Genomic DNA, 27,157 nt, shown 5'->3' with positions numbered 1-27,157 from the left:
AGATAGATAGATAGATATGATAGACAAATAGACAGACAGAAAGACAGACAATATGACAGATAGACAAGTAGATAAATAGGTAAGTAAATAAGTTGAAGCTAACCAAGGTTGATCCAATCGAATCAATATTTGGTCACAAATCCAAGCTTGGTGTGTCGGACAGAACCACTGGATTTTTTTTTTTAAACCCTTCCTTGGAACAACCAGGTGTCCGAAGCTTTCCAAATACCCTTTATCTGCGCCCTTCCTCTCCCCCATTGCCCCCCACCCCCACCAATAATTTAAATACAGCCTTCTCCCGCAGGGGAGGGGGGGCAAAAAAGGTCAGAGCCCAACCTAGTTTTCTTCTCTGTGGTCTGTTGCTGCTGTTGAATTCTCTCGCAGCTATGTTAAAATTTTGTCCTCCCCCCCTCTCAGAGCTGATCCATCCGGAGAAGAGAGAGCGATATAGAGGAGGGGGCCCAGTGGCACCTGCATCCTTCTTGCTCTCCCACTTGCTATGGAAAAGCCTGGACCAATCGGGTGAGCCGGAAGGCAAGTGATGCAACAAAAGGATAAAGAGACCCAGGTTGGCCCAATGGTCAACCTACAGTGAAGGGCTGCAAAACCTCTTCCTACAGCACTGTGGGCGTGGCTTATTTTGTGGGGTGTGGTTTGCTGGCCCTGTGACCAGCTGGGAGTGGCTTGACGATCATGTGATGGGGGAGTGGCTTAAAGGTCATGTGACTGGCTTAAAGTCTTCGGAGAGGGGCGGCATACAAGTCTAACAAATTATTATTATTATTACACAGCAAACGAGATCACTATGCTGGATGTCGTATTTCATCACCAGTCGGGCGCTTCCCAAGCACTTAGGACTGTGTGATGTAGTGGCGAATTTTGTTTGCCGATCCCAGTAAAACGGCCTTTTGCAATTGACAGATGGAGATTTTGTCAATTCCGATGGTTTTCAAATGTCCGTTGAGATCCTTTGGCCCTGCGCCCAGCGTGCCAAGTACCACTGGGACCACTTTCACGGGCTTATGCCAGAGTCATTGCAGCTCGATTTTTAGATCTTCATATTTCACTAATTTCTCTAGCTGCTTCTCCTCAATTCTGCTGTCTCCTGGGATTGCGATGTCGATGATCCATACTTTCTTTTTCTCCACAATCAGGATGTCTGGTGTGTTATGCTTCAGAATTCGGTCAGTCTGAAGTCGGAAGTCCCACAGTAGTTTTGCTTGCTCATTTTCGACCACTTTTTTGGGCTTATGATCCCACCAGTTCTTTGCCACTGGTAGATGGTAGTTCCGGCACAAGTTCCAGTGGATCATCTGTGCCACAGCATGTCTATGCTTGTAGTCAGTCTGTGCGATTATTATTATTATTATTATTATTATTATTATTATTATTATTATTATTATTATTATTATTATTATTAAAGGTGGCCAACTTGAGGTTACTCAAGTCAAGAGTTTGGGTAATGGTTAGGGTGCCTAGCCTCAAAGAGATACAATTTCTCTATTTACTATGACTGAACCTCCAAAATATACTCTTTAATTCTATGTATATATGTCATACGTGTACATACATATTACACACAGGCATACAAAAACTATGTACATATAAATAAGTAAGTAAGTAAGTAATAAATAAATAATAAATAAACAAATAATAAATAAATAAATAAAATTATACACATTCAACCTCATTTAATGAGATAGAAACATAGAAGATTGACGAAGATTGACTGCAGAAAAAGACCTCCAGGTTCATCTAGTCTGCCCTTGTACTATTTCCTGTATTTTATCCTAGAATGGATCTATGTTTATCCCAGGCATGTTTAAATTCAGTTCCTGTGGATTGACAAACCACATCTGCTGGAGGTTTGTTCCAAGCATCTACTCCTCTTTCAGTAAAATAATATTTTCTCTCGTTGCTTCTGATCTTTCCCCCAACTAACCTCAGATTGTGCCCCCTTGTTCTTGTGTTCACTTTCCTATTAAAAACACTTCCCTCCTGAACCTTATTGAACCCTTTCAGATATTTAAATGTTTCAATCGTGTCCCCACTTTCCCTTCTGTCCTCCAGACCAGTGTTTCCCAACCTTGGCAATTTGAAGACATTTGGACTTCAACTCCCAGAATTCCCCAGCCAGTGAATGTAGAGGTGGAGAGTAAGAGGGGAGTGAAAAAGGAAAGATTGAGACAGATTGAATAACAAAAAATAAGATTGGAATGTAAATTAGAGCACTGTATTATGAGACAATGCATGCCAATTGCTTTATATGTGGTGTTGTATAGAAGAATAACAACAGAGTTGGAAGGGACCTTGGAGGTCTTTTAGTCCAACCCCCTGCTTAGGCAGGAAACCCTTCACTACTTCAGACAGTTATCTGTTGTGGTTAGCTCTGACCCAGCTCCTGCCCCAAGGACTGTGGATGTGGGGGAGACATCCACATACCGCAGGCCTGTTTTGCTCCTGGTGGAATCTGCTGATGAAGGCTCCTCTAACCAAGAAGACATGAGTGACAGGGAGGAGGAGAGTGGGGCAGACAGCTCAGAAGGAGATCAATTATCTAGCTCCTCCTTGGATTCGGAACAAGAGTTAATGATACAGCCACGCATGCGGAGAGCGATGCATAGGCAGCAACAACTGAGACATTATTATCAAAGAACATGAGGCCACCTGTGGTTAGGTGGGGCTGTGGTCATTAGTGAGGCTGCTATAAATAGCAGCCTGTGGGTTTGGCCATTGTGGAGGATTATCTGATCCTTGTGTTTTGTGCCTGCCTTGCTGACTTTGACCTTTGTGTGCTGATTTTTCCCTACTTTGAAACTAAACCAGAGCAAAGTGTGTTTCACTTTGTGAAAGAAGGACTGTGAATAAATTACCAGTTTGTTTGGAGACGAGTGCTCTTGGCTATACAAAAAGAGTGCTCTGTTTATTTGCATTTTTGGTATAAAGAACATTGTTTTGAATTTTCAAACATGTGTGTGTCTGAAATTGTATCTGTGCATTTTCGGGAGGATTCTACCAGAGAGCTCGACAGAACATGATCCAACATCTGAAAAACTTCCAGTGATTTGATTTTAATGTGGAAAAAATAAAAATTAGGTGGGGGGGAAAGGAATTTGACGTATGCATCTCAACCTCCCTTCAAGAATGATGACCAAGACAACCAAAAATCTCAGCAACCGTTTATTGATTTTAAAAAGAAAATCAAATCTGCTTTCGCCAACAGGCCAGAAGGTTTTTTTCAATCCCTGCTCAGGTCTGAGCCACCAGAGGATATTCTTGAGATAAAGTACTTGGATTCCTTAGCTCTACCATCAACGGTTTTATCGGGGACTCTGAAAGTAGAGATTAAAAGAAAATGAAGTGAGAAAAGAAAAAAATAGAAGATTGGAATAGACACTGTTTTTTTATTTATTTGTTTGTTTGTTTGTTTGTTTGTTTATTTTGTCCAATACATAATACACATTGAAGAGAATAGATATGTAATAATATAAGTAAAGAAAAGAATAGAAGAAAAGATATAAAAATAGAGGTGAACATATTTGAAAGGAAGGAAAGATAAATGAGATAAGGAAAGACAATTGGAAGGGGACGGAAGGCACACTGGTGCACTTATGCACGCCCCTTACTGGCCTCTTAGGAACCTGGAGAGGTCAGTCGTGGAGAGTCTAAGGGTGAAATGTTGGGGGCTGGGGGTTGACACAACTGAGTCCGGTAATGAGTTCCACGCTTCGACAACTCGGTTGCTGAAGTCGTATTTTTTACAGTCAAGTTTGGAGCGGTTAATATTAAGTTTGAATCTGTTGCATGCTCTTGTGTTGTTGCGGTTGAAGCTGAAGTAGTCATTGACAGGTAGAACGTTGCAGCATATGATCCTGTGGGCAATACTTAGATCTTATTTATTTTTTTACTAACCTCATGTTTACCTCCATGAGGTTAGTAAAAAAAAAACCAACTTTTTTATTTATTCATTTTATTTATTCATTTGTCCAATACACAAATACATAGGAAGAAAGATAGACATGTGATAATATAAAAGAGGGTGAAGGTGAACTTAGAGGAGAGGATATATGAAAGGGAGAGAATATATAAGATAGGTGAAAGAAAGGAAAGACAATTGGACAGGGGACAAAAGGCACACCAGTGCACTTATGTACGCCCCTTACTTGTAGAGAATCTCAGTCCTCCAGGTCACAGTTGTCCCAAAGGTGCTATTTTTAGGAGGCAACTGGACTTTCTTGGGGGGGTTTTCCTTTTGAAGACATTTTGCTTCTCCTACAAGGAGCTTCTTCAGTTCTAACTGGATGGTGGGGAATGGAAGGATTTAAAATCCTTGCAGGAGAGCTGGTCATTTCCATCCTTTTAGATGGTTGTTGAGGCCACTTGGAGGTTTATCTTAGACCTCAGGGTCAGCTTCCCATCAGATAAACCTCCAAGTGGCCTCAACAACCCGCTAAAAGAGAATCTTCAAATTCGACAACTTTAAGACTTGAATTCTGGGAGTTGAAGTCCACAAGTCTTAAAGTTGCCAAGTTTGAAGAACCTCAGCTCTAATGCACAGATGGAAAAAAATCGCTGAAATCTCTTGCGCGTGCATGTTCCTCTTGCAGGATTTTGCTTCTGCGCATGTGCGAGTACCAGAAGGATATGAAAAATTGAAGAAAAAAGATGTCAGGGCCCATGGAGGCAAAACAACAACAACAACAACAACAACAACAATAATAATAATAATAATAACAACAACAATCACAACAACAACAATGATAATAATAACAACAACAATAATAATAATAATAATAACAACATCAACAATAACAACAACAATTTCGTATCACAATATCACAAGTCAGAGGTTTGGGAAATGTTCGATTTGTGATACTGTGATATGAAATCCAGCATATCAATCTCATTTGCTGTGCCTTACTGTTTGTAAAGAAAATAACAATAACAACAATAACAACAATAATAATAATTTCATATCACAATATCACAAGTTGGACGCTTGGGAATTGTTCGACTTGTGATATTGTGATACGAAATCCAGCATATAAATCTCATTTGCTTTGTATTACTGTTTTTGTGAATAGGATAATAATAATAATAATAATAATAATAATAATAATAATAATAATAATAATAATAATATAATATATAATATAATAATAAATATATATTATATAATATAATAATAAAAATATATTATATAATATATTATATAATATAATAATAAAAATATCATTTGCATTTTGTGATGCACCTTTTCAGAGCAATTCAGATTTGCTCCACAGCTCGACTTCACCTACTAATAATGAGTTTCTCAACCATATGAACTTAAAAGGTGTGTGGACTTCAACTCCCAGAATTCCTTTAGCCCAGGGGTAAGGAACGTTGGCTCTTCTATGACATATGGACTTCAACTCCCAGAATTCCAGAGCTAACATAATTGGCTAAGGAATTCTGGGAGTTGAAGTCCACAAATCATAGAAGAACCAATGTCCCCTACCCTTACGCCTAGCCAGTAAGATCCACACATCTTAAACACTGCTAAGATTGAGAAATCCTCTACAGATATTCCTCAATTTACAACAATTCATTTAGGGACCGTTCGAAATTGCAGTGGCCCTGGAATAAAGTGTCTTGTGACCATTTTTTTCATACTTACGACCGTCGTAGCATCCTTGTGGTCACATGATCAAAATTCAGCCGGCTTGTATTTACGACGTATCCTGCGGTCACTTGGGACCTTCTGACCAGCAATGGAGAAGCTAGATTCACTTAACAACCGTGTTACCAACTTAACAACGTCAGGGATTCACTTAACGCCGGTGGCCAGAAAGGTTGTAAAATGAGGCCAAAAAAATAATAATTAATCACCTAATAGCCATCTTGCTTCGCAGTGGACGTTTGGGGCTCAGTTGTGGTCAGAAGTCCTGAGTCCTAGTCCAGTAATGGCAAACCTTTTTGTGTTTCGCGTGCGAAAAGGGTGTGCACGCGTGTGCGCACACCCATTCACCCATGCATGCGCACCCCTGTGCTTCCCCTGAGCATGTGCACAATCCTCCTTGTCCCCCCGTATGTACACAGGCCTCACTAAAGCCTGAGGCGGTGAAAAAAACGGACAAACGGACAAACCGGAAGTTTGGAAAAATGGACTTCCTGTTTGCCCGTTGTGCTGTTTTTCGTACTCCGGAGCCTTCAGGGAAGCTTTCTGAAGCCCCGGAATGCGAAAAACAGCATGACAGGCAAGCTGGAAGTCCGTTTTTCCGAATGAATGAATGAAGGAAGGAAGGAAGGCAGGGAGAATGGGTGAAGAAGGAAGGAAGGAGAGAATGGATAAAGAATGAAGGAATGAATGAAGGAAGGAAGGAAGGAAGGAAGGAGAGAATGGGTAAAGAATGAAGGAAGGAAAGAAGGAAGGAGAGAATGGGTAAAGAATGAATGAATGAAGGAAGGAAGGAAGGCAGGGAGAATGGGTGAGGAAGGAAGGAGAGAATGGGTAATGAATGAATGAAGGAAGGAAGGAAGGAAGGAAGGAAGCAGAGAATGGATGAAGAAGGAAGGAAGGAAGGAAGGAGAGAATGGGTGAAGAAAGAAAGAAAGAAAGGAAGGAAGGAAGGAAGGAAGGAGAGAATGGGTGAAGAAAGGAAGGAAGGAAGGAGGGAGAGAATGGGTGAAGAAGGAAGGAAGAAAGAAAGGAAGGAAGGAGAGAATGGGTAAATGAATGAATGAAGGAAGGAAGGAAGGAAGGAAGCAGAGAATGGGTGAAGAAGGAAGAAAGGAAGAAAGGAAGGAAGGAGAGAATGGGTGAAGAAAGAAAGGAAGGAAGGAAGCAGAGAATGGGTGAAGAAAGGAAGGAAGGAAGGAAGGAGGGAGAGAATGGGTGAAGAAGGAAGGAAGGAAGGGAGAATGGGTGAAGAAGGAAGGAAGAAAGAAAGGAAGGAAGGAGAGAATGGGTAAAGAATGAATGAATGAATGAATGAAGGAAGGAAGGAAGGAAGGAAGCAGAGAATGGGTGAAGAAGGAAGGAAGGAAGGAAGGAAGGAAGGAGAGAATGGGTGAAGAAGAAAGGAAGGAAGGAAGGAAGGAGAAAATGGGTGAAGAAGGAAGGAAGGAAGGCATAATGGTGCCATTGTTACAATGCAATGTTGCAGGTTATCTCTGCCCACTGCCAGCAGTTCAATCCTGACCAGCTCAAGGTTAACTCAAGCTTCTGTCCTTCCGAGGTGAGTAAAATGAGGACCCAGATTGGTGTGGGTGTGGGTGTGAAGGCTGATTCTGGAACTTGCTTAGAGAGGGCTGGAAAGCACTGGGAGGCAGTATATAAATCTAAGTGACATTGCTACTTTCTTGGTGCCATATATTTTGTAATGTTTCAATTGTTTTTATGTTTCAGGATGTACAATGACAAAGTCTCTTGTTGACATGGGCAGCTATTAAAGTCAAATCAAGTAGAATCAAATCAAATCAAACCCCAAAAATGAATGGGGGATTGCTTAGCAGATTGCATAAATGTTGCCAGTAGATTTTGCAGCTAAAGGATGTTGTGTCGACGTATTTATTTATTCATATCCCGCCTTTATTATTTTTATAAACAGCTGATTTATTGATGATTAGACAGAAGAGATTATAGAAAGAAAGTTATGTGATAACCATAAATTGATTCCCCTTGGCTGCTCCGTTTTATGTATGGTTTGTTTGGGTTGTATGAGTGTTTTTAAATCAAGGTTTTTAACTGTTTTGCTTTTCTGATCATTGGGTTTGTATTTTGTATTCCTGTTGTGAGCCACTCCAAGTCTTCGGAGAGGGGCAGCATACAAATCTAATTAATAATAATAATAATAATAATAATAATAATAATAATAATAATAATAATAATAATAGCTAAATTAACACCTTTATTTATCTCCGGGTCCCGTTGACTAAACAATGTCATTTGGCGGGTCCCAGGGGAAGAGCCTTCTCTGTGGCGGCCCCGACCCGCTGGAACCAGCTCCCCCCTGAGATTAGAACTGCCCCCACCCTCCTTGCCTTCCGCAAACTCCTTAAAACCCACCTCTGCCGTCAGGCATGGGGGAACTGAAATATTTAAAAAAATTATGGGTTTTTAGCTTTCTAATTATTGAATTTGTATTATATATTGTTTTCTGTTGCTGTTGTGAGCTGCCCCGAGTCTGCGGAGAGGGGCGGCATACAAATTAATTAAATAAATAAACAAACAAACAAACAAACAAACAAATAAACAAATAAACAAACAAACAAACAATTGCTGTAAAGAAAATAAGAAGTTTTTAAATTTATTTTCTTTTCTTTTTTACCATTTCTCCTTGTGTCTTTAGTTGTCTCTTTGATTCCTCTTTTTTCCTTTTTCTCACTTCAGCTTTTATGTTTATATAAATATAAAATTATATATGGGTGTGTGTGTGTAGTTGAACATTCCTTTGAACTTAAAGGTATATATTTAGCACTCCAACACATAGGAGGATATTTTTACATTGTTTAGGGATATGAGGGAAAACTTTCTTTCCATGCCTGTCCAAAATCAGCCACCTGTTCATTCAGCAGTCTTTCTCGTTTTGTGTAGCGTGAAAATTGTTTCGGGTCAATACGTCTTTCTCAACTTTGGCAACTTGGAAGATGGATGGACTTCAATTCCCAGAATTCCCCAGGCAGAGTGCTGGCTGGAAAAGTCTGGGCATTCATTCGTTCATTCATTCATTCATTCATTCATTCATTTGTTCGTTCATTCATTTGTTCGTTCATTCATTCATTCATTTATTCGTTCATTCGTTCGTTCGTTCGTTCATTCATTCAATTTTTATAGCTGCCCAACTGAACCAAGCGACTCACAATTCTAAAGCTGAACTCCATCCATCCCTAAGTTACCAAAGAAAACCCTGCCCCGAGTTTACATTGTACTCCTGGGAAGTGAGTAATGTTGTAGTAACCCCTTCTAACCAATAAGTTATCTGCCATGATTGATTGACTGAAAGGGGAATTCAACTATCAACTGTTGGCATGCAGAACCGTTGCTGTTTTTCAGCTTTGGGAATACCAAATTAAAAGTTTAGCCTAGTGGTTAAGGCAGCACTCCAGAAACCAAGATAGGGTGAGTTCTTGTACTGCCTTATTCATTGAAAGGCAGGTGGGTGACTTTGGGCCAATCGCCAGGAGACTGTGAATTCTAGTTCTGCCTTGGCACCAAACCACACCACGCCCATCATGCCATGCCCACAGAACCGGTAGTTTAAAAAATTATTGGATTTCACTACTGGTTATGACCCGAGATGGTTTAATGGCGTTGGGTGACTTTGGGCCAATCGCCAGGAGACTGTGAATTCTAGTTCGCCTTGGCCATGAAACCTGGTTGGTTGACTTTGGGCCAATCTCCAGGAGACTGTGAATTCTAGTTCTGCCTTGGCACCTAACCACACCACGCCCATCATGCCACGCCCACAGAACCGGTAGTTAAAAAAAATATTGGATTTCACTACTGGATATGACCCGAGATGGTTTAATGGCGTGCCACACTTCCTCCGTGGTTGGGTGACTTTGGGCCAATTGCCAGGAGACTGTGAATTCTAGTTCTGCCTTTAGGCATTAAAGCCATCTGGGTGACTTTGGGCCAATCTCCCCCTCCTCTCCGTCTAACCCACCTCACCAGGATGTTGTATGGAAAAAATAGGAAGAGGAAGGAGTACTGTGTATATTTGCTGCCTTGAGTTACTTACAAAGTAATAAAGGCAGGATAAAAAAATGTAATAAATAAATGCAGCTCCCCATCTCACCATTAATGACCCTTGTTCAGTTGTGTTATGACCGGGAGTGAAATCCAACAGGTTTTGGTCGTGGAAATTTGGAGTATTTTGGAGAACCGGTAAATACAATATCCTTCCCCTGCCACGCCCACCAAACCACACCACGCCCATCATGTCACGCCCACAGAACCGGTAGTTTTTTTAAAAAAATGGATTTCACTACTGGTTATGACCCGAGATGGTTTAATGGCGTGCCGCCCGGCGCCCTCCCTCCGTCCCATAACACAAACACTGCAAATGTGAGCGAAGCAGGTGATTGTGGCGTTTATTTCAATCTCTTTCTTTGCACAGAGTCAAAGAGGAATGGGGTATGTACAAAAGCTGCGGAAAAGGGGTTTTTAGCACCATCTTGCAAAAAGGGTGGTGGTGATAGGTGGAACATTCAATACAGTACAAAATACAGCGCCGATGTAACCAGGGAAGCAAACCAAAGGCAGAAAGGAAAACATGAGAAGCCAAGAAGCCAGATCTTATACAAGGAATGCAAAGGCATTACAAGACAAGGATCTTCTTTTTGTTTAAAAAAAGAAGAAAGAAAGAAAAACCCAGTTGATTGACAGCAATCGTTTCCCACTGGTGCCCAAAGAGTTAAACCAAAACTAGAATTGGGGGAAAAACTTTATTTCATTCGCATTTCAACTTTTTTTGCAATTGGGAGTTGAAATAAAACTTGTCATTTGTTTACATTGCAGTTCTCAATGTGCTGCATTGTTGAAAAATGGGTTTGTCACTCAAAAAAAAATGGTGGGCGTTTGTGAAATTAATGTACAGCAAAAAAGTGTTGAAATACTACATGATTTTGGACAAACTCTCCATCAAGCTCCCTGTCTCAGGGTTCAACCAGTCAGACAATTAAATAATGAGAGTTAGAGAAGCAGCTACAACTTGGATAAATTTGTCTCCATTGGGTATTGCAGCTCTGAACGAACTCTTGGGACTGGAATTTCTCCAGGGCACCAATTTGGAAAGGATGCTTTAAAAGGAGTCGTTTTCAAATTTGGCCACTTTAAGATACGTGGACTTCAATTCCCAGAATCCCCCAGCCAACATGAGTGGACTTCAACTTCCGGAATCCCCAGCCAGCATGGGTGGACTTCAACTCCCAGAATCCCTCAGCCAACATGGGTGAACTTCAATTTCCTGAATCCCCCAGCCAGCATGGGTGAACTTCAATTCCCAGCATCCCCCAGCCACTCATGCTGGCTTGGGGATTCTGGGAGTTGAAGTCCACGTGTCTTAAAATGACCAAATTTTAGAAACTCCGCTCTAAAAAGAATAACATTGGCATAGAACATAAAAACCAGGCACTTCAATGCCCAGAATTAAAAGAGACACTTGGGTGTTAACCAGCAAAGTGAAAAACACTTGTAAATGACCATTGTTTCTTCTATATCCACAAAAAGAGAAGAGGGGGGTCCTTTTTATTTCATTCATTACTGTGCAGATTTTACAGGGATCAAGAAATGTTTTACATTTTATTGAACTCATTTCGATGGAATATTTTCATCTCAGGATTGAACTCTTGAGGCTCTGAGCTTGGTTGCTTTCTTGCCCGTGTTTCACTACCCAGCTAGGTAACATCATCAGCGCTAGAAGGAAGTGGGGTTTATAAATGTTACAAGCGGTGTGCCAAAAGGGTCTGTTCTGGGTCCTATTCTTTTTAATATGTTTGTGAGTGACATAGGGGAAGGTTTGGTAGGGAAGGTTTGCCTATTTGCCGATGACTCTAAAGTGTGCAATAGGGTTGATATTCCTGGAGGCATCTGTAATATGGTAAATGATTTAGCTTTACTAGATAAATGGTCAAAGCAATGGAAACTGCAGTTTAATGTTTCCAAATGTAAAATAATGCACTTGGGGAAAAGGAATCCTCAATCTGAGTATTGCATTGGCAGTTCTGTGTTAGCAAAAACTTCAGAAGAGAAGGATTTAGGGGTCGTGATTTCTGACAGTCTCAAAATGGGTGAGCAGTGTGGTCGGGCAGTAGGAAAAGCAAGTAGGATGCTTGGCTGCATAGCTAGAGGTATAACAAGCAGGAAGAGGGAGATTGTGATCCCCTTATATAGAGCGCTGGAGAGACCACATTTGGAGTACTGTGTTCAGTTCTGGAGACCTCACCTACAAAAAGATATTGACAAAATTGAACGGCTCCAAAGACGGGCTACAGCAGGGGTCCCCAAACTTGGCAACTTTAAGACTTGTGGACTTCAACTCCCAGAATTCTCCAGCCACCTATGCTGACTGGAGAATTCTGGGAATTGAAGTCCACAAGTCTTAAAGTTGCCAAGTTTGAAGACCTCTGGGCTACAGGAATGGTGGAAGGTCTTAAGCATAAAACGTATCAGGAAAGACTTCATGAACTCCATCTGTATAGTCTGGAGGACAGAAGGCAAAAGGGGGGACATGATCGAAACATTTAAATATGTTCAAGGGTTAAGTAAGGTCCAGGAGGGAAGTGTTTTTAATAGGAAAGTGAACACAAGAACAAGGGGACACAATCTGAAGTTAGTTGGGGGAAAGATCAAAGGCAACATGAGAAAATATTATTTCACTGAAAGAGTAGTAGATCCTTGGAACAAACTTCCAGCAGACATGGTTGGTAAATCCACAGTAACTGAATTTAAACATGCCTGGGATAAACATAGATTCATTGTAAGATAAAATACAGGAAATAGTATAAGGGCAGACTAGATGGACCCTTAGGTCTTTTTCTGCCATCAATCTTCTATATTTCTATGTTTCTATAAATGGAGAGCAAACCCCTCATTCCCTTCTAGCAATGATGACGTTACCTAGCTGGGTAGTGAAATGTCTACAAGACAATAACCAAGCTCAGAGAATACCAAGAAATCCACATTTAATTAATAACTCCAAGTGGAGAGGTATACTGTATATTCATTTTTTTTTCTCCTTCCACAATCTTATTTATTTATTTTATCATTTTTTATTTTATTTTATTATCAAGTACATATTGGTGGTATACAGAGATATAATAATAATCTTATAATAATAATATTATAGATAATATTATTATCTTGCCTTGATGGACAGCTGTTCTCATCTTTCCCGACAGGAATTCCCTAAGCTGCTTCATCTACAAGGAAAATTTCTCAGGATCGTCGATTGCAGATGTGGAAGGAGGCACCCACAAAACTTGCAGAGTGTTTTAAAGGGCGTGTGACCTGAGAATACTTATATACACACGCATACACACAAAAAAAACCCCACCTAGGCCCTGCTAACTCAATGTCTAACCAAACCACCCTCTTTATTTCCATATAAATAAACCCAGTCGGGAGAACCCCGTGCCAATTTCCGACGGTGTCAGCTGCAGCCGTTTTGTTTTTATTTTGCCAAATTCCTTTGCATCCTTGAATTTTCAGAAGAAAATATTTGACTTTGGATCGCCCGAAACAGACGCAGCGATGAAGGATGCTTCGTGACAGCAACGTTTGTGCATTACACAGCAAAAGAATTGTTGATACACAAAGGAGTGCCTTTCACACACACATATATATAGGTAGTCCTTGACTTACAAACAGTTTCATTTAGTGGCTGTTACAAAGTTAACATTCTTTCCCAAAAATGCCCATGTAACACCAACACTCCACAGTCTGCATTGGTTGCCGATCAGTTTCCGGTCATCACCTATAAAGCCCTTCATGGCACCGGACCAGATTATCTCCAGGACCACCTTCTGCCGCATGAATCCCAGCGACCGGTTAGGTCCCAGAGTTGGCCTTCTCCGGGTCCCGTCAACAAAACAATGTCGTTTTACGGGGCCCAGGGGAAAAGCCTTCTCTGTGGCGGCCCCGGCCCTCTGGAACCAACTCCCCCTGGAGATTAGAATTGCCTCCACCCTCCTCGCCTTTCGTAAGCTCCTTAAAACCCACCTCTGCCATCAGGCATGGGTGAACTGAGATATTCTTTCCCCCTAGGCCTTTACAATTTATGCATGGTATGTTTGTTTGTAGGGATGTTTGGTTTTACAAATAAGGTTTTTTTAGTTGTTTTAGTATTGGATTTATATGATTTTTTAAATTACTTTGTTAGCCGCCCCGAGTCTACGGAGAGGGGCGGCATACAAATCCAATAAATAAATAAAATAAATAAATAAATTCTGGACCAGCCTTTTCCGAGGTGTCAATCAAACCCTTCCTCACCCTTCACTCGTGGCAAATTGCAAATAAGCAAAGTGGTGATGGGGCAAATTAAGGAATATTTTATTTTTTGGATGTAGGATTTGAAAAGATTTGCCACTATTTCTATAGCAATTCAGGTCATCCTTGACTTACAGTTCGTTCAGTGACTGGTCATCAATTACAACAGCACTGAAAAATGTTGTGTTGTGACTGTGATTCACACTTATAACTGTACGGCCACACGGTCGAAATTCAGGCAGCTGACTCATACTTATGACGGCCGCAGGATCCCTGGGGGGTCTGCCAATCCCCCTTAGCGACCTTTTGACAAGCAAAGTCCACGGAGAAGCCAGATTCACTTAACAACTATGTTCTTGGCTTAACAACTGAGGTGATTCACTTAACAACCACCTTTTCGACTTAGCCACTGAGGGAATTCACTTAATAATCATGTTCTTGACTTAACAACTAAGGTGATTCACTTAACAACCACCTTCTCGATTGAGCAACTGAGGGAATTCACTTAACAACCATGTTCTTGACTTAACAACTAAGGCAATTCACTTAACAACCACCTTCTCAACTTAGCAACTGAGGGAATTCACTTAACAACCATGTTCTTGAGTGAACAACTAAGGTGATTCACTTAACAACCACCTTTTCGACTTAGCCACTGAGGGAATTCACTTAACAACCATGTTCTTGACTTAACAACTGAGGTGATTCACTTAACAACCACCTTCTCGACTTAGCAAATGAGGGAATTCACTTAACAACCATGTTCTTGACTTAACAAATGAGGTGATTCACTTAACAACCATGCTATTGACTTAACAACTGTGGTGATTCACTTAACATCTATGGCGAGAATGCTTGTGAAAACAGGGCAAAGCTTGCTTAAAGAGTCCAGAAGGAGTTGGGCGGCTTATAGATTTAATAAATTACATTAAATTAACAGCTGTTTCGCTCGGCCGTGGAAATTGTGGGCTTTTATTGTGGTTGTAAGTCGAGGACTAACAGTACATATTATTTCAATCTGCATTTCCCTAATGGGAAATTGCTGGATTAAATTACACAACATAAACACCATTCCTGGGGATAAAATAGGATATATGCACTTTATATGCAGCAACTGTCATCATACTGGCAATTTTTTTTTTATTTTAAGGTCCAACTGGTTTGGATTTGGAGAATCCTCCTTAAATTCCTCCAGAGCCCTGGAGTTGTAAAAAAAAAAACCCCCACACACCCCTTTATTATTTTTTTTCCAGACATACACACAATTCTTGGCTAATCACTTCACACTCTACATTTCTAGCACAACTAAGCGTAGAAATAACATTGTAAGAGAAATTGTGACACGTACTTTATAAAGTGAAAAGCATTCCAGCACAATTCCGTAGCAGAGAGAGACATCACACACATAATGCTACAATTATTATTTTTTTTGGTCGCATCCGTTTCAACAATCAAGCCAACCACGTGGGTTACCCCTGTATCATACAACTGTGCCCCCTCCCCACCAAGCCCACCCCCTATATCCCAAGTACTCCCCCCCCCCCACCCTTTAAGTAACATTTCCTAGCCTGGCATTCTAGCAAAAGAGTTATTTTTGCTTATTTCTCCAACGTCCCTATCCACTATTTCTACTGACTTTTTGCACAGATTTTTCTTTTTCAAATTTAATTTAATTAATTTGATTTATTAGATTTGTATGCTCATTGCTCTAGAAATAATCCCTTACAATTAGCCGAGGGTCTTTGCTTAAATATCTCCCCTCCCTTGGAAAATAATATCTCTGGAGCTTTCTTTCCTTCCTTCCCAATCTCTTTTTTCCCTCCTCTGATGATGTATAATTTGCCAAATCTAATTGGCGATTTGGGGCCAAGAAACAATGAAAGGTCACGTCTATTTTTTATCCTGCCAAGAACCAGAAAAATGTGACAGTTTTTGCTTTGCTAAGGAGGAGATGGGGAAATATGTTTTTCAATACTTTTTTTGCATTTATCTTCTTTTTGTTAAATCCGAAATGGGCAAATGGACAAGAACTGCCTAATATTTTAAAAAGTGTCTTAACTTAACTTAAATTCAGCCATGTTTCCCCTCTCCAAAAAGAGATTCAATAAAATCTGTGCAGGTTAAATGACGATGCATACATAACGGATAATAGATTATCACGCACAGATGCAAATAATGGAGTTGGGGTTGGGGAAATCTGGATATTTTTTTAACAGCCTCTGCCCTTTCAGGATGGATGACTTTAAAAATCCCAGCAGTTCTTCCCACTTGCAATATTTAGCTTTAGAGCAGTGGTTCTCAGCCTTTCTAACGCCGCGATCCCTTAATACAGTTCCTCCTGTTGTGGTGACCCCCAACCATAAGTCAAAGCGCCAATTCTCTCAACAGAGTTTTAAGCTGATTGACAGTAAGGTCAGAGGGACACCCCCACTGTAAATGCCTGATTGGTCAGATTGTAAAAAATATGTTCCAAGGCGCCAAAATAGAAGCATTAGTTCCTAACACCATGGGAAATTTGTCTTTTCCTAGGGTCTTGGGCGACCCCTGTGAAATGGTCATTCGACCCCCAAAGGGGTCCCGACCCCCAGGTTGAGAACCACTGCTTTAGAGCAAATAGGTCAAGAATTTTTCTATAGGCAATCTGGCACATCTGGACTTCAGAAAGCAGGTTGTGAGCACCTTCACAAAATGGGTGCCGACGGGCAAAACGGCAACCCGACGGGCATCCTTAACTCATTCCAGGCTAGTTTGCAAGAAGGGAGAGTTGTGAAACCTGATGTCTGCTTTCTATTTTATTATTATTATTATTATTATTATTATTATTATTATTATTATTATTATTATTTATTGGATTTGTATGCCACCCCTCTCCGCAGACTCGGGGTGGCTAACAACGACTAAAAAAACAACATGTAACAATCCAATCTAATAAAACAACTAAAAACCCTTATTTAAAAAAAACATATTTGATTTGTTTCCAACAAGAGTCTATGAGAGTCTATTCTATTTCAACAGAATAGAGGAGTTAGAGGGACCTTGGAGGTCTTCTAGTCTGACCCCTTAACTCAAGCGGGAAATCCACTAATGTTTCAAAGGAAACGGTTGTCCAGTCTCTTCTTTAAAAGCTTTTGTGATACGGGTTTCACAACTGGAGAGTAACACATTTCCTCTGCTCTCACAAAATTTGACACTGCATTTTAAACTGAAAAGTATTTGAGGTTATACCGGCTCGGGCGAATGAGGGGCAGAGGAGGATTTGCACAAGCAAGTGTGTAACACCGCAGATCCGGACTGAAAACGTTTGTTCAATCTGTAGCCAAGAACAGGGGAAATTTAGTTTCTTCAAAACATTAGGGGGCAAAAAAATGGTGAGCTGGCTTACTGGATGTTGAATGCCATGAGTCAGTCACCTTTGTAGTTTGTAAACTTGATTTTGATATTATTTATGATAGTTTTTTAAATCAGAATTTTAAGGACTGTTTTTTTAACGTATTATTAATTAGATTGTTTATTACTGCTTCCTGTATATGCTGTGAGCCGCCCCGAGTCCTCACAGAGGGGCGGCATACAAATCCAATTAAATCTTAAATCTTAATATTATTTATTGATTTTGCAATTTTGGGACTGCAGGAGGCCCTCGACTTCATTCAGCGACCATTCAAAGTTACAACGGCACTGATTACGGCCGTATTTTTCACACTTCCAACTGGTGCAGCCTTCCCACGGCCACGGGGTCAAAATATTGGCAACCGATTCATATTTATGACGGTTACAAAGTGCCGGTGTGTCAGGTGACCCCCTTTTTGCGACAAGCTGAGTCCACGGGGAACCCCGATTCACTTAACAACCATGGGACTAGCTAAGAGGACTAAGTTAGCAATTGTAATGGTTCGCTTGAGAACGGTGCCACGAGAGATTTTAAAATGGGAAAAGGCTCGCTTAGCAAATGTTTTGTTCAGCAACAGAAATTTTGGGTTCAGTGGTGGCCATAGCTCGAGGACTGCCTCTATTTCTTACTTTCTGTAGTAGATTATTATTATATTGGGTATGGTGCTGTCAAACAGAGTCTGAACCGTACTATTATTATTATTATTATTATTATTATTATTATTATTATTATTATTATTATTATTTGATATGGGTTGCTGCCAGCATCTTAGGTATCAATCAAGTATCTTCTTAAAATATTAAGATTATAATAAAATATAATATTATAATAAATATTTTAAGAAGATACCTGGTTGATACCTAGGATGTTGGCAGCAACCCATATCAACCATCAGCGCAGAGATATTGGCGATGTATTTTTAAATGTTCAGTTGACTGAGTTTCATACTTAATGAATTAAAATAATAATAATAATAATAATAATAATAATAATAATAATAATAATAATAATAAATACATTACGCAGTCCTAGGTGCTTGGGAAGCATCCGACTGGTGATGAAATACGAAATCCAGCATTGTGATCTCATTTGCTGTGTTGTATTGTTAATAATAATAATAATAATAATAATACTAATAATAATACAGTAAGCAGTCCTAGGTGCTTCAGAAGCATCTGACTGGTAATGAAATACGAAATCCAGCATCATGATCTCATTTGCTGTGTTGCATTGTTGATAATAATAATAATAATAATAATAATAATAATAATAATAATAATAATACCCTGTTTCCCGCCAAATAAGACCTCCCCTGATAATAATCCCAATCAGGCTTTTGAGTGCATGGCAATAAGGCCAAGTGCTTATTTCAGGGACAGGGTTCAAAAAAATATAAGACAAGGTCTTATTTTGGGGAAAACATGGTAATAATAATAATACTAGTAGTAATAATGGCAGCTGAGGATTGTCTTGCTTTTAAGAGAGTTGGAAATACCCAGTTTTGCGTGCCTTCGAAAAACACTGCTTCTTCTCCAGTGGTGGGTTTCGACTGGTTCAGCTTGGTTTGGGCGAACCAATAATGGTGGTAGGCGACTACTACTATCACGGATGTTCTGCGCATGTGCAGAAGTGTCGAATGCATGCTCCCATTCCTGAACCGGTGGCCAAGGTAAGGGAAACCCACCACTGCCTCTTCTCCCCTCAAACTTTCCTGTCTATAACCCAACTTTGCTGCCTGAGTTTCAGAAGCAAAGGTGCCGCGAACGTTTCGTAATTTTTAGGTGACTAGAACCCTCCAGTTCTGCTCCCAGCTTCCTGCTAAAATCCTCGCGCACCTTTAGAGAAATGCGCAGCTGCTCCTTTTAATCTCCTTAAGAACCCAACATGGAACGAGCTTCTAATACAGTCGGAGCGTAAGCTGATTAGAAGTCTCTAATTAATTTTGTGGCAAGGGAGGAAGGAAAGGAAAGGAAAGGAAACGGGGAAAGGAAAGGGAAGGAAAGGAAAGGGGGAAAGGAAAAGAAAAGAGAGAGAAAGAGAAAGACAGAAAGGAATAAGAGAAAGAAAGGAGAAAGGGGAAGGAAGGAATGGGACAGGATAGAGAAAAAGGAGGCAAGCAAGGGAAGGAAGGAAGGAAAGGAAGGAAGGAAAGGAGGAAAGGGAAAGGAAAGAAGGAGGGGAGGGAGGGGATAGTATAAGGGAGAGAGGAGGAGGAGGGAGGCAAGTTAGAGGAAGAAAGAAGAAAAAGGAAGAAAGGAAGAAGAGTGGGAAAGGGAGGAAGGGAAGGAAGAAAGAGAGGGAGGGAGGGAGGAAAGGCGGGGATATGAAGAAAGGAAGAAGAGTGGGAAAGGGAGGAGAGGGAAGAGGAAGGAAGGAAGAGAGGGAGGAAGGGAGGAGAAATAAACAGAGACACAGGAAAAAGCAGCAAGTAACTGCAGTGAATTACTCTTTCGCTTCGGCCAACTTATTGTTAATTTCTTTACTTTTCTCCTTGTCCTCGCCAGCCGTGGTTGTTCGGCCGAGTGTCTCTGTGCTCTTCTTCTTGGATGCCCTGCTGGATGCCATCTGCTTATCTTTGGGCTTTTTCACGGGTTTATGGCTTGGGGTCGTCTTTTTTGGCTTGGAAGGCTGAGGGCTGGGCTTCTCCACCTGGTCGGAGACCACCGAGACCACCGGGGAGGGAGGGTGTACACGACAGGCACAGGGGAAGGGAGGAGAGGTGGGGGAAAAAGTGAATTTATTTATTTTTATTTTTTGTTTAGATATATTTGTCAGGCAATTATAAGATGGTTGTTTGTATAAACATAACGTTAGAAAAAGGAAGGATAAAAAGCAATGATGAAAGAAAATAGAGGAGAGTAGGACAGGGAGGGTAGGCAGAGCGGTGCACTTATGCACAGACCACTTAGAAACGGGGAGACTCCACACAAACCAGTGTACATATCAAAAACAAAATAATGGAATTGGCAGATATGAATAGATTAACGATGCGCAAGAAGAGTCCACGTTTCGGCCGGTCAGGAAGGACGTCTCCGTGACGTCAAAGCTCCGCCCCCTGAATTTCCTATTGGGATTCCCCACCTCCGTTTGAGCCTCCCGACCGGCCGACAGCTCCACAGCTCTTCTGCAAAGGTGACAGCCGGGCGGCGGCACTTCTCGGTGGCCTCCCAAACCCAAACGCTGAACATGAACTTTTGCAAACTTTTTTCGCCTTACGAACCCGCCGCCGCGAACGCTGAACTCGGAAGTTCGGCAAAAGTTCGGGAGGCCGCCGAGATGGGCCCCGCCCATCTGTCACCTCCCGAAACAGCCGGGGGGTTTCTTGGCGTTCTCCTGAATGCCAAACCCGAGCTTTTGGCAAACTTCCGGGTTCGGCGTTCGTGGCAGCGGGTTCGTAAGATGAAAAAAGTTCGTAAGAAGAGGCAAAAAAAATTCCGAACCCCGGGTTCGTATCTCAAAAAGTTTGTATGACGAGGGGTTCGTATCACAAGGTACTACTATACAGTGATACCCTGTCTTTCGAACCCCTCTTCATACGAACTTTTCGTGATATGAACGCAGTGCTTAAGATTTTTTTGCCTCTTCTTCCGAACTATTTTCACCTTACGAACCTGAGCCGCCACCACTGGGATGCCCCGCCTCCGGACTTCCCTTGTTTGCCGAAGCGCGGGAATTCCCCTGAGGCTCCCTTCATTTCCCCTGAAAATCCTTTCATTTTTTCCGGCGCTGCTTTGAATCCCAGTGAGGGGAGTCTCAGGGGAATCCCAGCGCTTCGACTGACAACGGAAATCCGGAAGCGGGGATTCCCAGCGGCGCAAGGCAAAAGGGGTGAATTTTGGGATGGGGTTGCATGCATTATTTGCTTTTACATTGATTCCTATGGGGGAAATTGCTTCGTCTTACGAACTTTTCTGCTTACAAACCTGGTCACGGAACGAATTAAGTTCGTAAGACGAAGTATCACTGTAATTAATCTACCTACGCCACAAAGAAGAAATATGATAAAAATCTATTTGGAGAACATTTCCTCTTTTTATTGACGTTAGATTTGTGAAAATATACACAGTTTATAATTAGATAAATTCCAGACTTTTTAAAGATCTGGCAGATTTATTTGATTAGGAAAGTATTAAATTGTTTGATTATGTTTTCTTTTGGTTTTGTTTTTTCTTCCTTCTTTTTCTTATGAACTTAAGTTTACCTTTATTTATATATGAACATAGAGTTACTTTAGAAGAGCAGGAAAAATATCGATATGAAAAACCGCATACTATGTATAATTGTATGTAAAGCAAAATAAGTAAGGGAAGAGAGATTAAGATATCTCTCAATTTTTTGAATGTACAGTGTTCCCTCGATTTTCGTGGGGGATGCGTTCCGAGACCGCCCGCGAAAGTCGAATTTCCGCGAAGTAGAGATGCGGAAGTAAATACAACATTTTGGGCTATGGACAGTATCACAAGCCTTCCCTTAACACTTTAAACCCCTAAATTACCATTTCCCATTCCCTTAACAACCATTTACTCACCATTTTTACTGGTACTCACCATTGAATAAAACACTTAGTGATCCTGATATTTATAATCGTAATTATTTATTAACAATAATTATTATTTTTTTGTTATTTATTTGCAAAAATTATTAGTTTGGCGATGACGTATGACATCATCGGGCGGGAAAAACCGTGGTATAGAAAAAAATCGCAAAGTATTTTTTAATTAATATTTTTTGAAAAACTGTGGTATAGGCTATTTGCGAAGTTTGAACCCGCGAAAATCGAGGGAACACTGTACTTCTGTTTGTTTTTATGAATTTCTAATAAAAGTTAAAAAAGAAAGAAAGAAATGGGTAGAAGTCAATCTGAGGTTAAAGGTTTTGGAGTTTGCAGTTGAGTTTGGAGTGGTTGACATTGACTTTAAATCTATTACATGCTCGTGTGTTGTTGCCGTTGAAGGTGAAGTAGTCACTACCAGCAACCACTTGTGGTCCCTTTCTCTCCAATCCTTCCATTCTATGCGGAGGGTAAAGGGGGGGAAAACATGTGGTGTACCTACTTACTCTCTGTTGATCCCTTTCTCTCCAGGCTATAAGGACGAGAGAGGGGGAAAAACCCCTACTTCACGGTGTCACAATGCTGGCCTTGCTCCTTTTGGAGGTGTGCTCTGATGTTGCATGCCCAAAGGAGCAACACTTTGCGCATGGGTCCGAAAGCAAGCTATGCTCTCCTGCGGACCCCTGTGGACGTGGCCTCCATCCTTACCTTTGGAGATTCTTTCAGCGGCTCTTTATAGAGGGTGCGTATTCTTCGGCGCTCCATATATTTGTTATCCGGCGGTCCGGGCTTCGCTCCTTCGGCAGTGAACTGGCAACTGTAGCTTGTCTGGTGACTGATTTTCTCATCCGGCGGCTCGTATTGGGACTTGGCTTTGATAGGCCTCACCGGCCTCACGACGTCTGTCCACGGTCGAAATTCATTTCTGGGGGAGCAGAAAAGTAGAAAGTGAACAGGAGAATAGTAGCTGGTGGCTCGCCAGAGGCCTGTGCAGCTGATAGCAGAATCCCGTTTGAGAGGAAACCAACTTGCAGGACCGCCTTCTGCCGTATGAGTCCCAGCGACCAGTTAGGTCCCAGTGTCGGCCTTCTCCAGGTCCTGTCAACCAGACAATGTTGCTTGATGGGGCCTAGGGGAAGAGCCTTCTCTGTGGGAGCCCCAACCCTCTGGAATGAGCTCCCCCTAGAGTTTTGCACTGTTCCCACCCTCCTCGCCTTTCGCAAGAGTCTCAAGACTCACTTATCTATCGAGATGTTTTTTCTTTTATGCTGTTGAAAATTATAAATAAAATTAAAAAATCAAATAAAATGTGCCTATTCATGTCGTCGGAGAGAAGAGGCTCCTCTGTCTTCGCATGCATAAGTAATCCGGGCCTGCCTGTTCAATGAGGAGAAGAGCTAGAACTAATTCAGAAACACAGAAGATCTACTCTGAGGGATCATTGGCTATGTCTCCCGACTGGAAAATAAATGAATGGTTTAATTATGCTCAGTCTGAAGAGCCTCTGGTCCCTTCGGATTGGAACGCATCTTGCAGAAAAGGGGGGTAAAAAAGTACAGGTGCCTCTACCTACGAACTTTTCTAGATAAGAACCGGGTGTTCAAGATTTTTTTTGCCTCTTCTCAAGAACCATTTTCCACTTACAAACCCGAGCCTCCGAAATTGTAATCGGAAAAGGCAGGGAGAAGCCTCTGTGGGGCCTCTCTAGGAATCTCCTGGGAGGAAACAGGGCCAGAAAAGGCGGGGAGAAGCCTCTGTGGGGCCTCTCTAGGAATCTCCTGGGAGGAAACAGGGCCGGAAAAGGTGGTGAGAAGCCTCAATGGGGCCTCTCTAGGAATCTCCTAGGAGGAAACAGGGTTTGAAAAGGTGGGGAGAAGTCTCCATGGGGCCTCTCTAGGAATCTCCTGGGAGGAAACAGGGCCTCCACCCTCACTGTGGTTTCCCCAATCACACGCATTATTTGCTTTTACATTGATTCCTGTGGGAAAAATTGCTTCTTCTTAAAAACTTTCTTCGGAGAGGGGCAGCATACAAATCTAATAAATAATAATAATAATAATAATAATAATAATAATAATAATAATTATAATAAATATATTAATTATTATTATTATTATTATATTTATTATATTTATTATTATAAATATATATTTTTATTATTATTATTATTATTATTATTATTATTATTATTATTATTATTATTATTATACTTAAGAACCTGGTCACGGAACCTGGTCATCTAGTCCAACCCCCCATCTAAGCAAGATACCCTACACCAGCAATGGCAAAACTTTTTTTCCTCGGGTGCCGAAATAATTTATTATTTATTTATTACTTAGATTTGTATGCCGCCCCTCTCCGAAGACTGTGGGCATTATTGCACGCAAGCGCTTGTAAACAACCATATTCAATACCCGTCCATATGCCCACGGTCCCTCATTTCCTGACTTCCAGTGGTCCCGGTAGGCCCATTTTCTACCCTTGCCAGGCTCAGAGGCTTTCATGGAGATTGGGGAGGGCAAAAACACCCTCTCCTGCTCCCCTGGAGGCCGAAAAGGCCCTCCCAAAGCCTCCGTGCAAGCCAAAAATCAGCTAGCAGGTGCCCATATGTGCGATGGAGCTGAGCTAGGGCAACAGCTCGAGTACCAGCAGATATTGTATTATTGTATTGTATTGATTGTGTTGTGTTGTGTTGTATTGGCGTCAGACCAGAATATCTCCGGGACCGCCTTCTGCCGCACGAATCCCAGCGACCGATTACGTCCCACAGAGTTGGCCTTCTCCGGGTCCCGTCGACTAAACAATGTCGTTTGGCGGGACCCAGGGGAAGAGCCTCTGGAACCAGCTTCCCCCAGAACTGCCCCCACCCTCCTTGCCTTTCGTAAAGTTCTTAAGACCCACCTCTGCCGTCAGGCATGGGGGAACTGAGACATCTCCCCCGGGCCCATACAGTTTATACATGGTATGTTTGTGTGTATGCTTGCTTTTAATAATGGGGTTTTTAGTGTTTTTAAAATTATTAGATTTGTTCTTACATTGTCTTTGTTATTGTTGTGAGCCGCCCCGAGTCTACGGAGGGGTGGCATACAAATCTAATAAATAATAATAATAAATAATTGTATTGTATTGTATTGTATTGTATTGTATTGCATTGTAATGCCGCTCATTCCAAACCGGACTCACGCGTGTCATAGGTTCACCATCACAGCCCTACACCATTTATGACAGAAGCACCCACAATTTCTGAATAACGGATCAACGGAGTTGGTAGGGATCTTGTAGGTCATCTAGTCCAACCCCCTGCTCAAGCAGGAGATCCTACACCTGTCATGGTGAACCTTTTTTATACATGCAAAAGGGCCCACACCCCTTCCCTCCCACGCGCTGCTCTCACGAATGCACACAATTCCCATTCCCGCACATGTGCACAGGCCTCACCGAAGCCTGGGATGTGAAAAACCAGCCAAAATGAAAGTTCGGAAAAACGGACTTCTGGTTTGCCCATTGTGCTGTTTTCTACACTGGAAGATTTAGGGAAGCCCTGGAGCGCAAAAAACAGCACAGCGGGCAAACCGGAAGTTTGGAAAATGCACTTCCGGTTTGCCTGTTATCCTGTTTTTTGCACTCCGGGGCTTCAGGAAGCTTCCCTGAACCCTCTGGAGTGCAAAGAACAGCACAACGAGGAAACGGGAAGTGCGTTTTCCAAACTTCCAATGGTTTGCCCGTTGGGTGGTGTTTTTGCCCTCCGGGGCTTCAGGGAAGCGTCTCTGAGGCATCCGGAAGGGGAAACGGCCTTTCCAAAGGCCAAAAATCAGCTGCCCAATGCACGCATGCACCAATGCACGCCTCCGATATGGCTCTGCATGCCACCTGTGGCACTCACACCATAGGTTCGCCATCACGACCCTAAACCATTTCAGACAAAAGGCTGTCCAACTTCCACGGAGCACTCACAACTTCTGGTGGCAAGTATTTGTATTTGTATTTATTAGATTTGTATGCTGCCCCTCTCCGAAGACTCGGGGTGGCTAACAACAATAAAAAAGACAATGTAAACAAATCTAATATTAAAAATAATCTAAAAAACCCCAATTTAAAGAACCACTCATACATACAGGCATACCATGTATAAATTCTATAAGCCTAGGGGGAAGGGAAAAATCTCAATTCCCACATGCCTGACGACAGAGGTGGGTTTTAAGGAGCTTGCGAAAGGCAAGGAGGGTGGGAGCAACTCTGATATCTGGGGGGAGCTGGTTCCAGAGGGTGGGGCTGCCACAGAGAAGGCTCTTCACCTGGGTCCCACCAAACGACATTGTTTACTCAACGGGACCCGGAGAAGGCCCACTCTGTGGGACCTAACCGGTCACTGGGATTCGTGCGGCAGAAGGCGGTCCTGGAGATAATCTGGTCCGGTGCCATGAAGGGCTTTATAGGTCATAACCAACACTTTGAATTGAAGTAGTTCCACTGGTTAATTGTTCTCCCTGTCAAAAAGTTCCTTCTTAATTTCACATTGACTTCTAGCATAGCCCTAGATATTTCACTGCCCCAAATCAAGTGTATTACAGTCCGAGACCAGAACAAATGAAAACCCTCAAGGAATATCTTAGGTTAAAAATTCAGGAATAAATATAATACATCACAGATTAAAAATCTGTATTAAAATCCAAATTTGATTTGATACAGCCCCTTGCAAATCACGCAAGCCTAGAAAATAGAATTCTTTCTTGGCCAAGTGTGATTGGACACACAAGGAATTTGTCTTGGTGCGAATTTGTCTTGGTACAAATCTTCTAAATTCGGTGGGTGGTGGTGTTTTGTTCCCCCCAACCAAGGAAAAGATCCCCGTGACTTAATCTCAAAAATTTCTCCCACTTTAGAAGCAACCTTTGTATTTTAATCCTGGTATTTTTACATCTGACTGAGTCATCTCCATAATTTTCCTCCCATTTAACAATATCATTTTTTTTTTTTTTGCAGCTCTGTTGCATCAGGCGACAATTCTCCCGTGTTTTGCATTGTTCAAAGCAAATGCGGCCGCGAGAGCCATCGTGGGTCTTCCAAGATTCGCCAACATTTCTGAAACACTCCGCGGCCTGCACTGGCTGCCGATCGGTTTACGGTCACAATTCAAAGTGTTGGTAATGGCCTTTAAAGCCCTACATGGCATTGGACCAGAATACATCCGGAACCGCCTTCTACCGCACGAATCCCAGCAGCCAATAAGGTCCCACAGAGTTGG

At 41.7% G+C, this 27,157-nt stretch overlaps 1 protein-coding gene across 1 annotated transcript in view; it reads right to left on the bottom strand.

Moving 5' to 3' along the window:
- Positions 1-3,216: 3,216 nt before the first annotated feature.
- Positions 3,217-27,157, bottom strand: part of MAP6 (microtubule associated protein 6) — a 31,855-nt gene continuing 7,914 nt past the window's right edge. Inside the window, exons 3-5 of the mRNA XM_070751615.1 lie at positions 22,621-22,837; positions 19,844-20,009; positions 3,217-3,332 (exon numbers count right to left, since the gene is read on the bottom strand). Coding sequence (XP_070607716.1) covers positions 3,250-3,332; positions 19,844-20,009; positions 22,621-22,837 — 466 coding nt within the window. The 3' untranslated portion in view covers positions 3,217-3,249. The remainder of the gene's footprint in view (positions 3,333-19,843; positions 20,010-22,620; positions 22,838-27,157) is intronic.

The sequence above is a fragment of the Erythrolamprus reginae genome, chromosome 4, assembly GCF_031021105.1.
Source record: "Erythrolamprus reginae isolate rEryReg1 chromosome 4, rEryReg1.hap1, whole genome shotgun sequence".
Classification (NCBI taxonomy): Eukaryota; Metazoa; Chordata; class Lepidosauria; order Squamata; family Dipsadidae; genus Erythrolamprus; species Erythrolamprus reginae.
The sequence above is the reverse complement of the archived record's forward strand: the minus strand, read 5'-3'. Positions and strand labels throughout refer to the sequence as shown.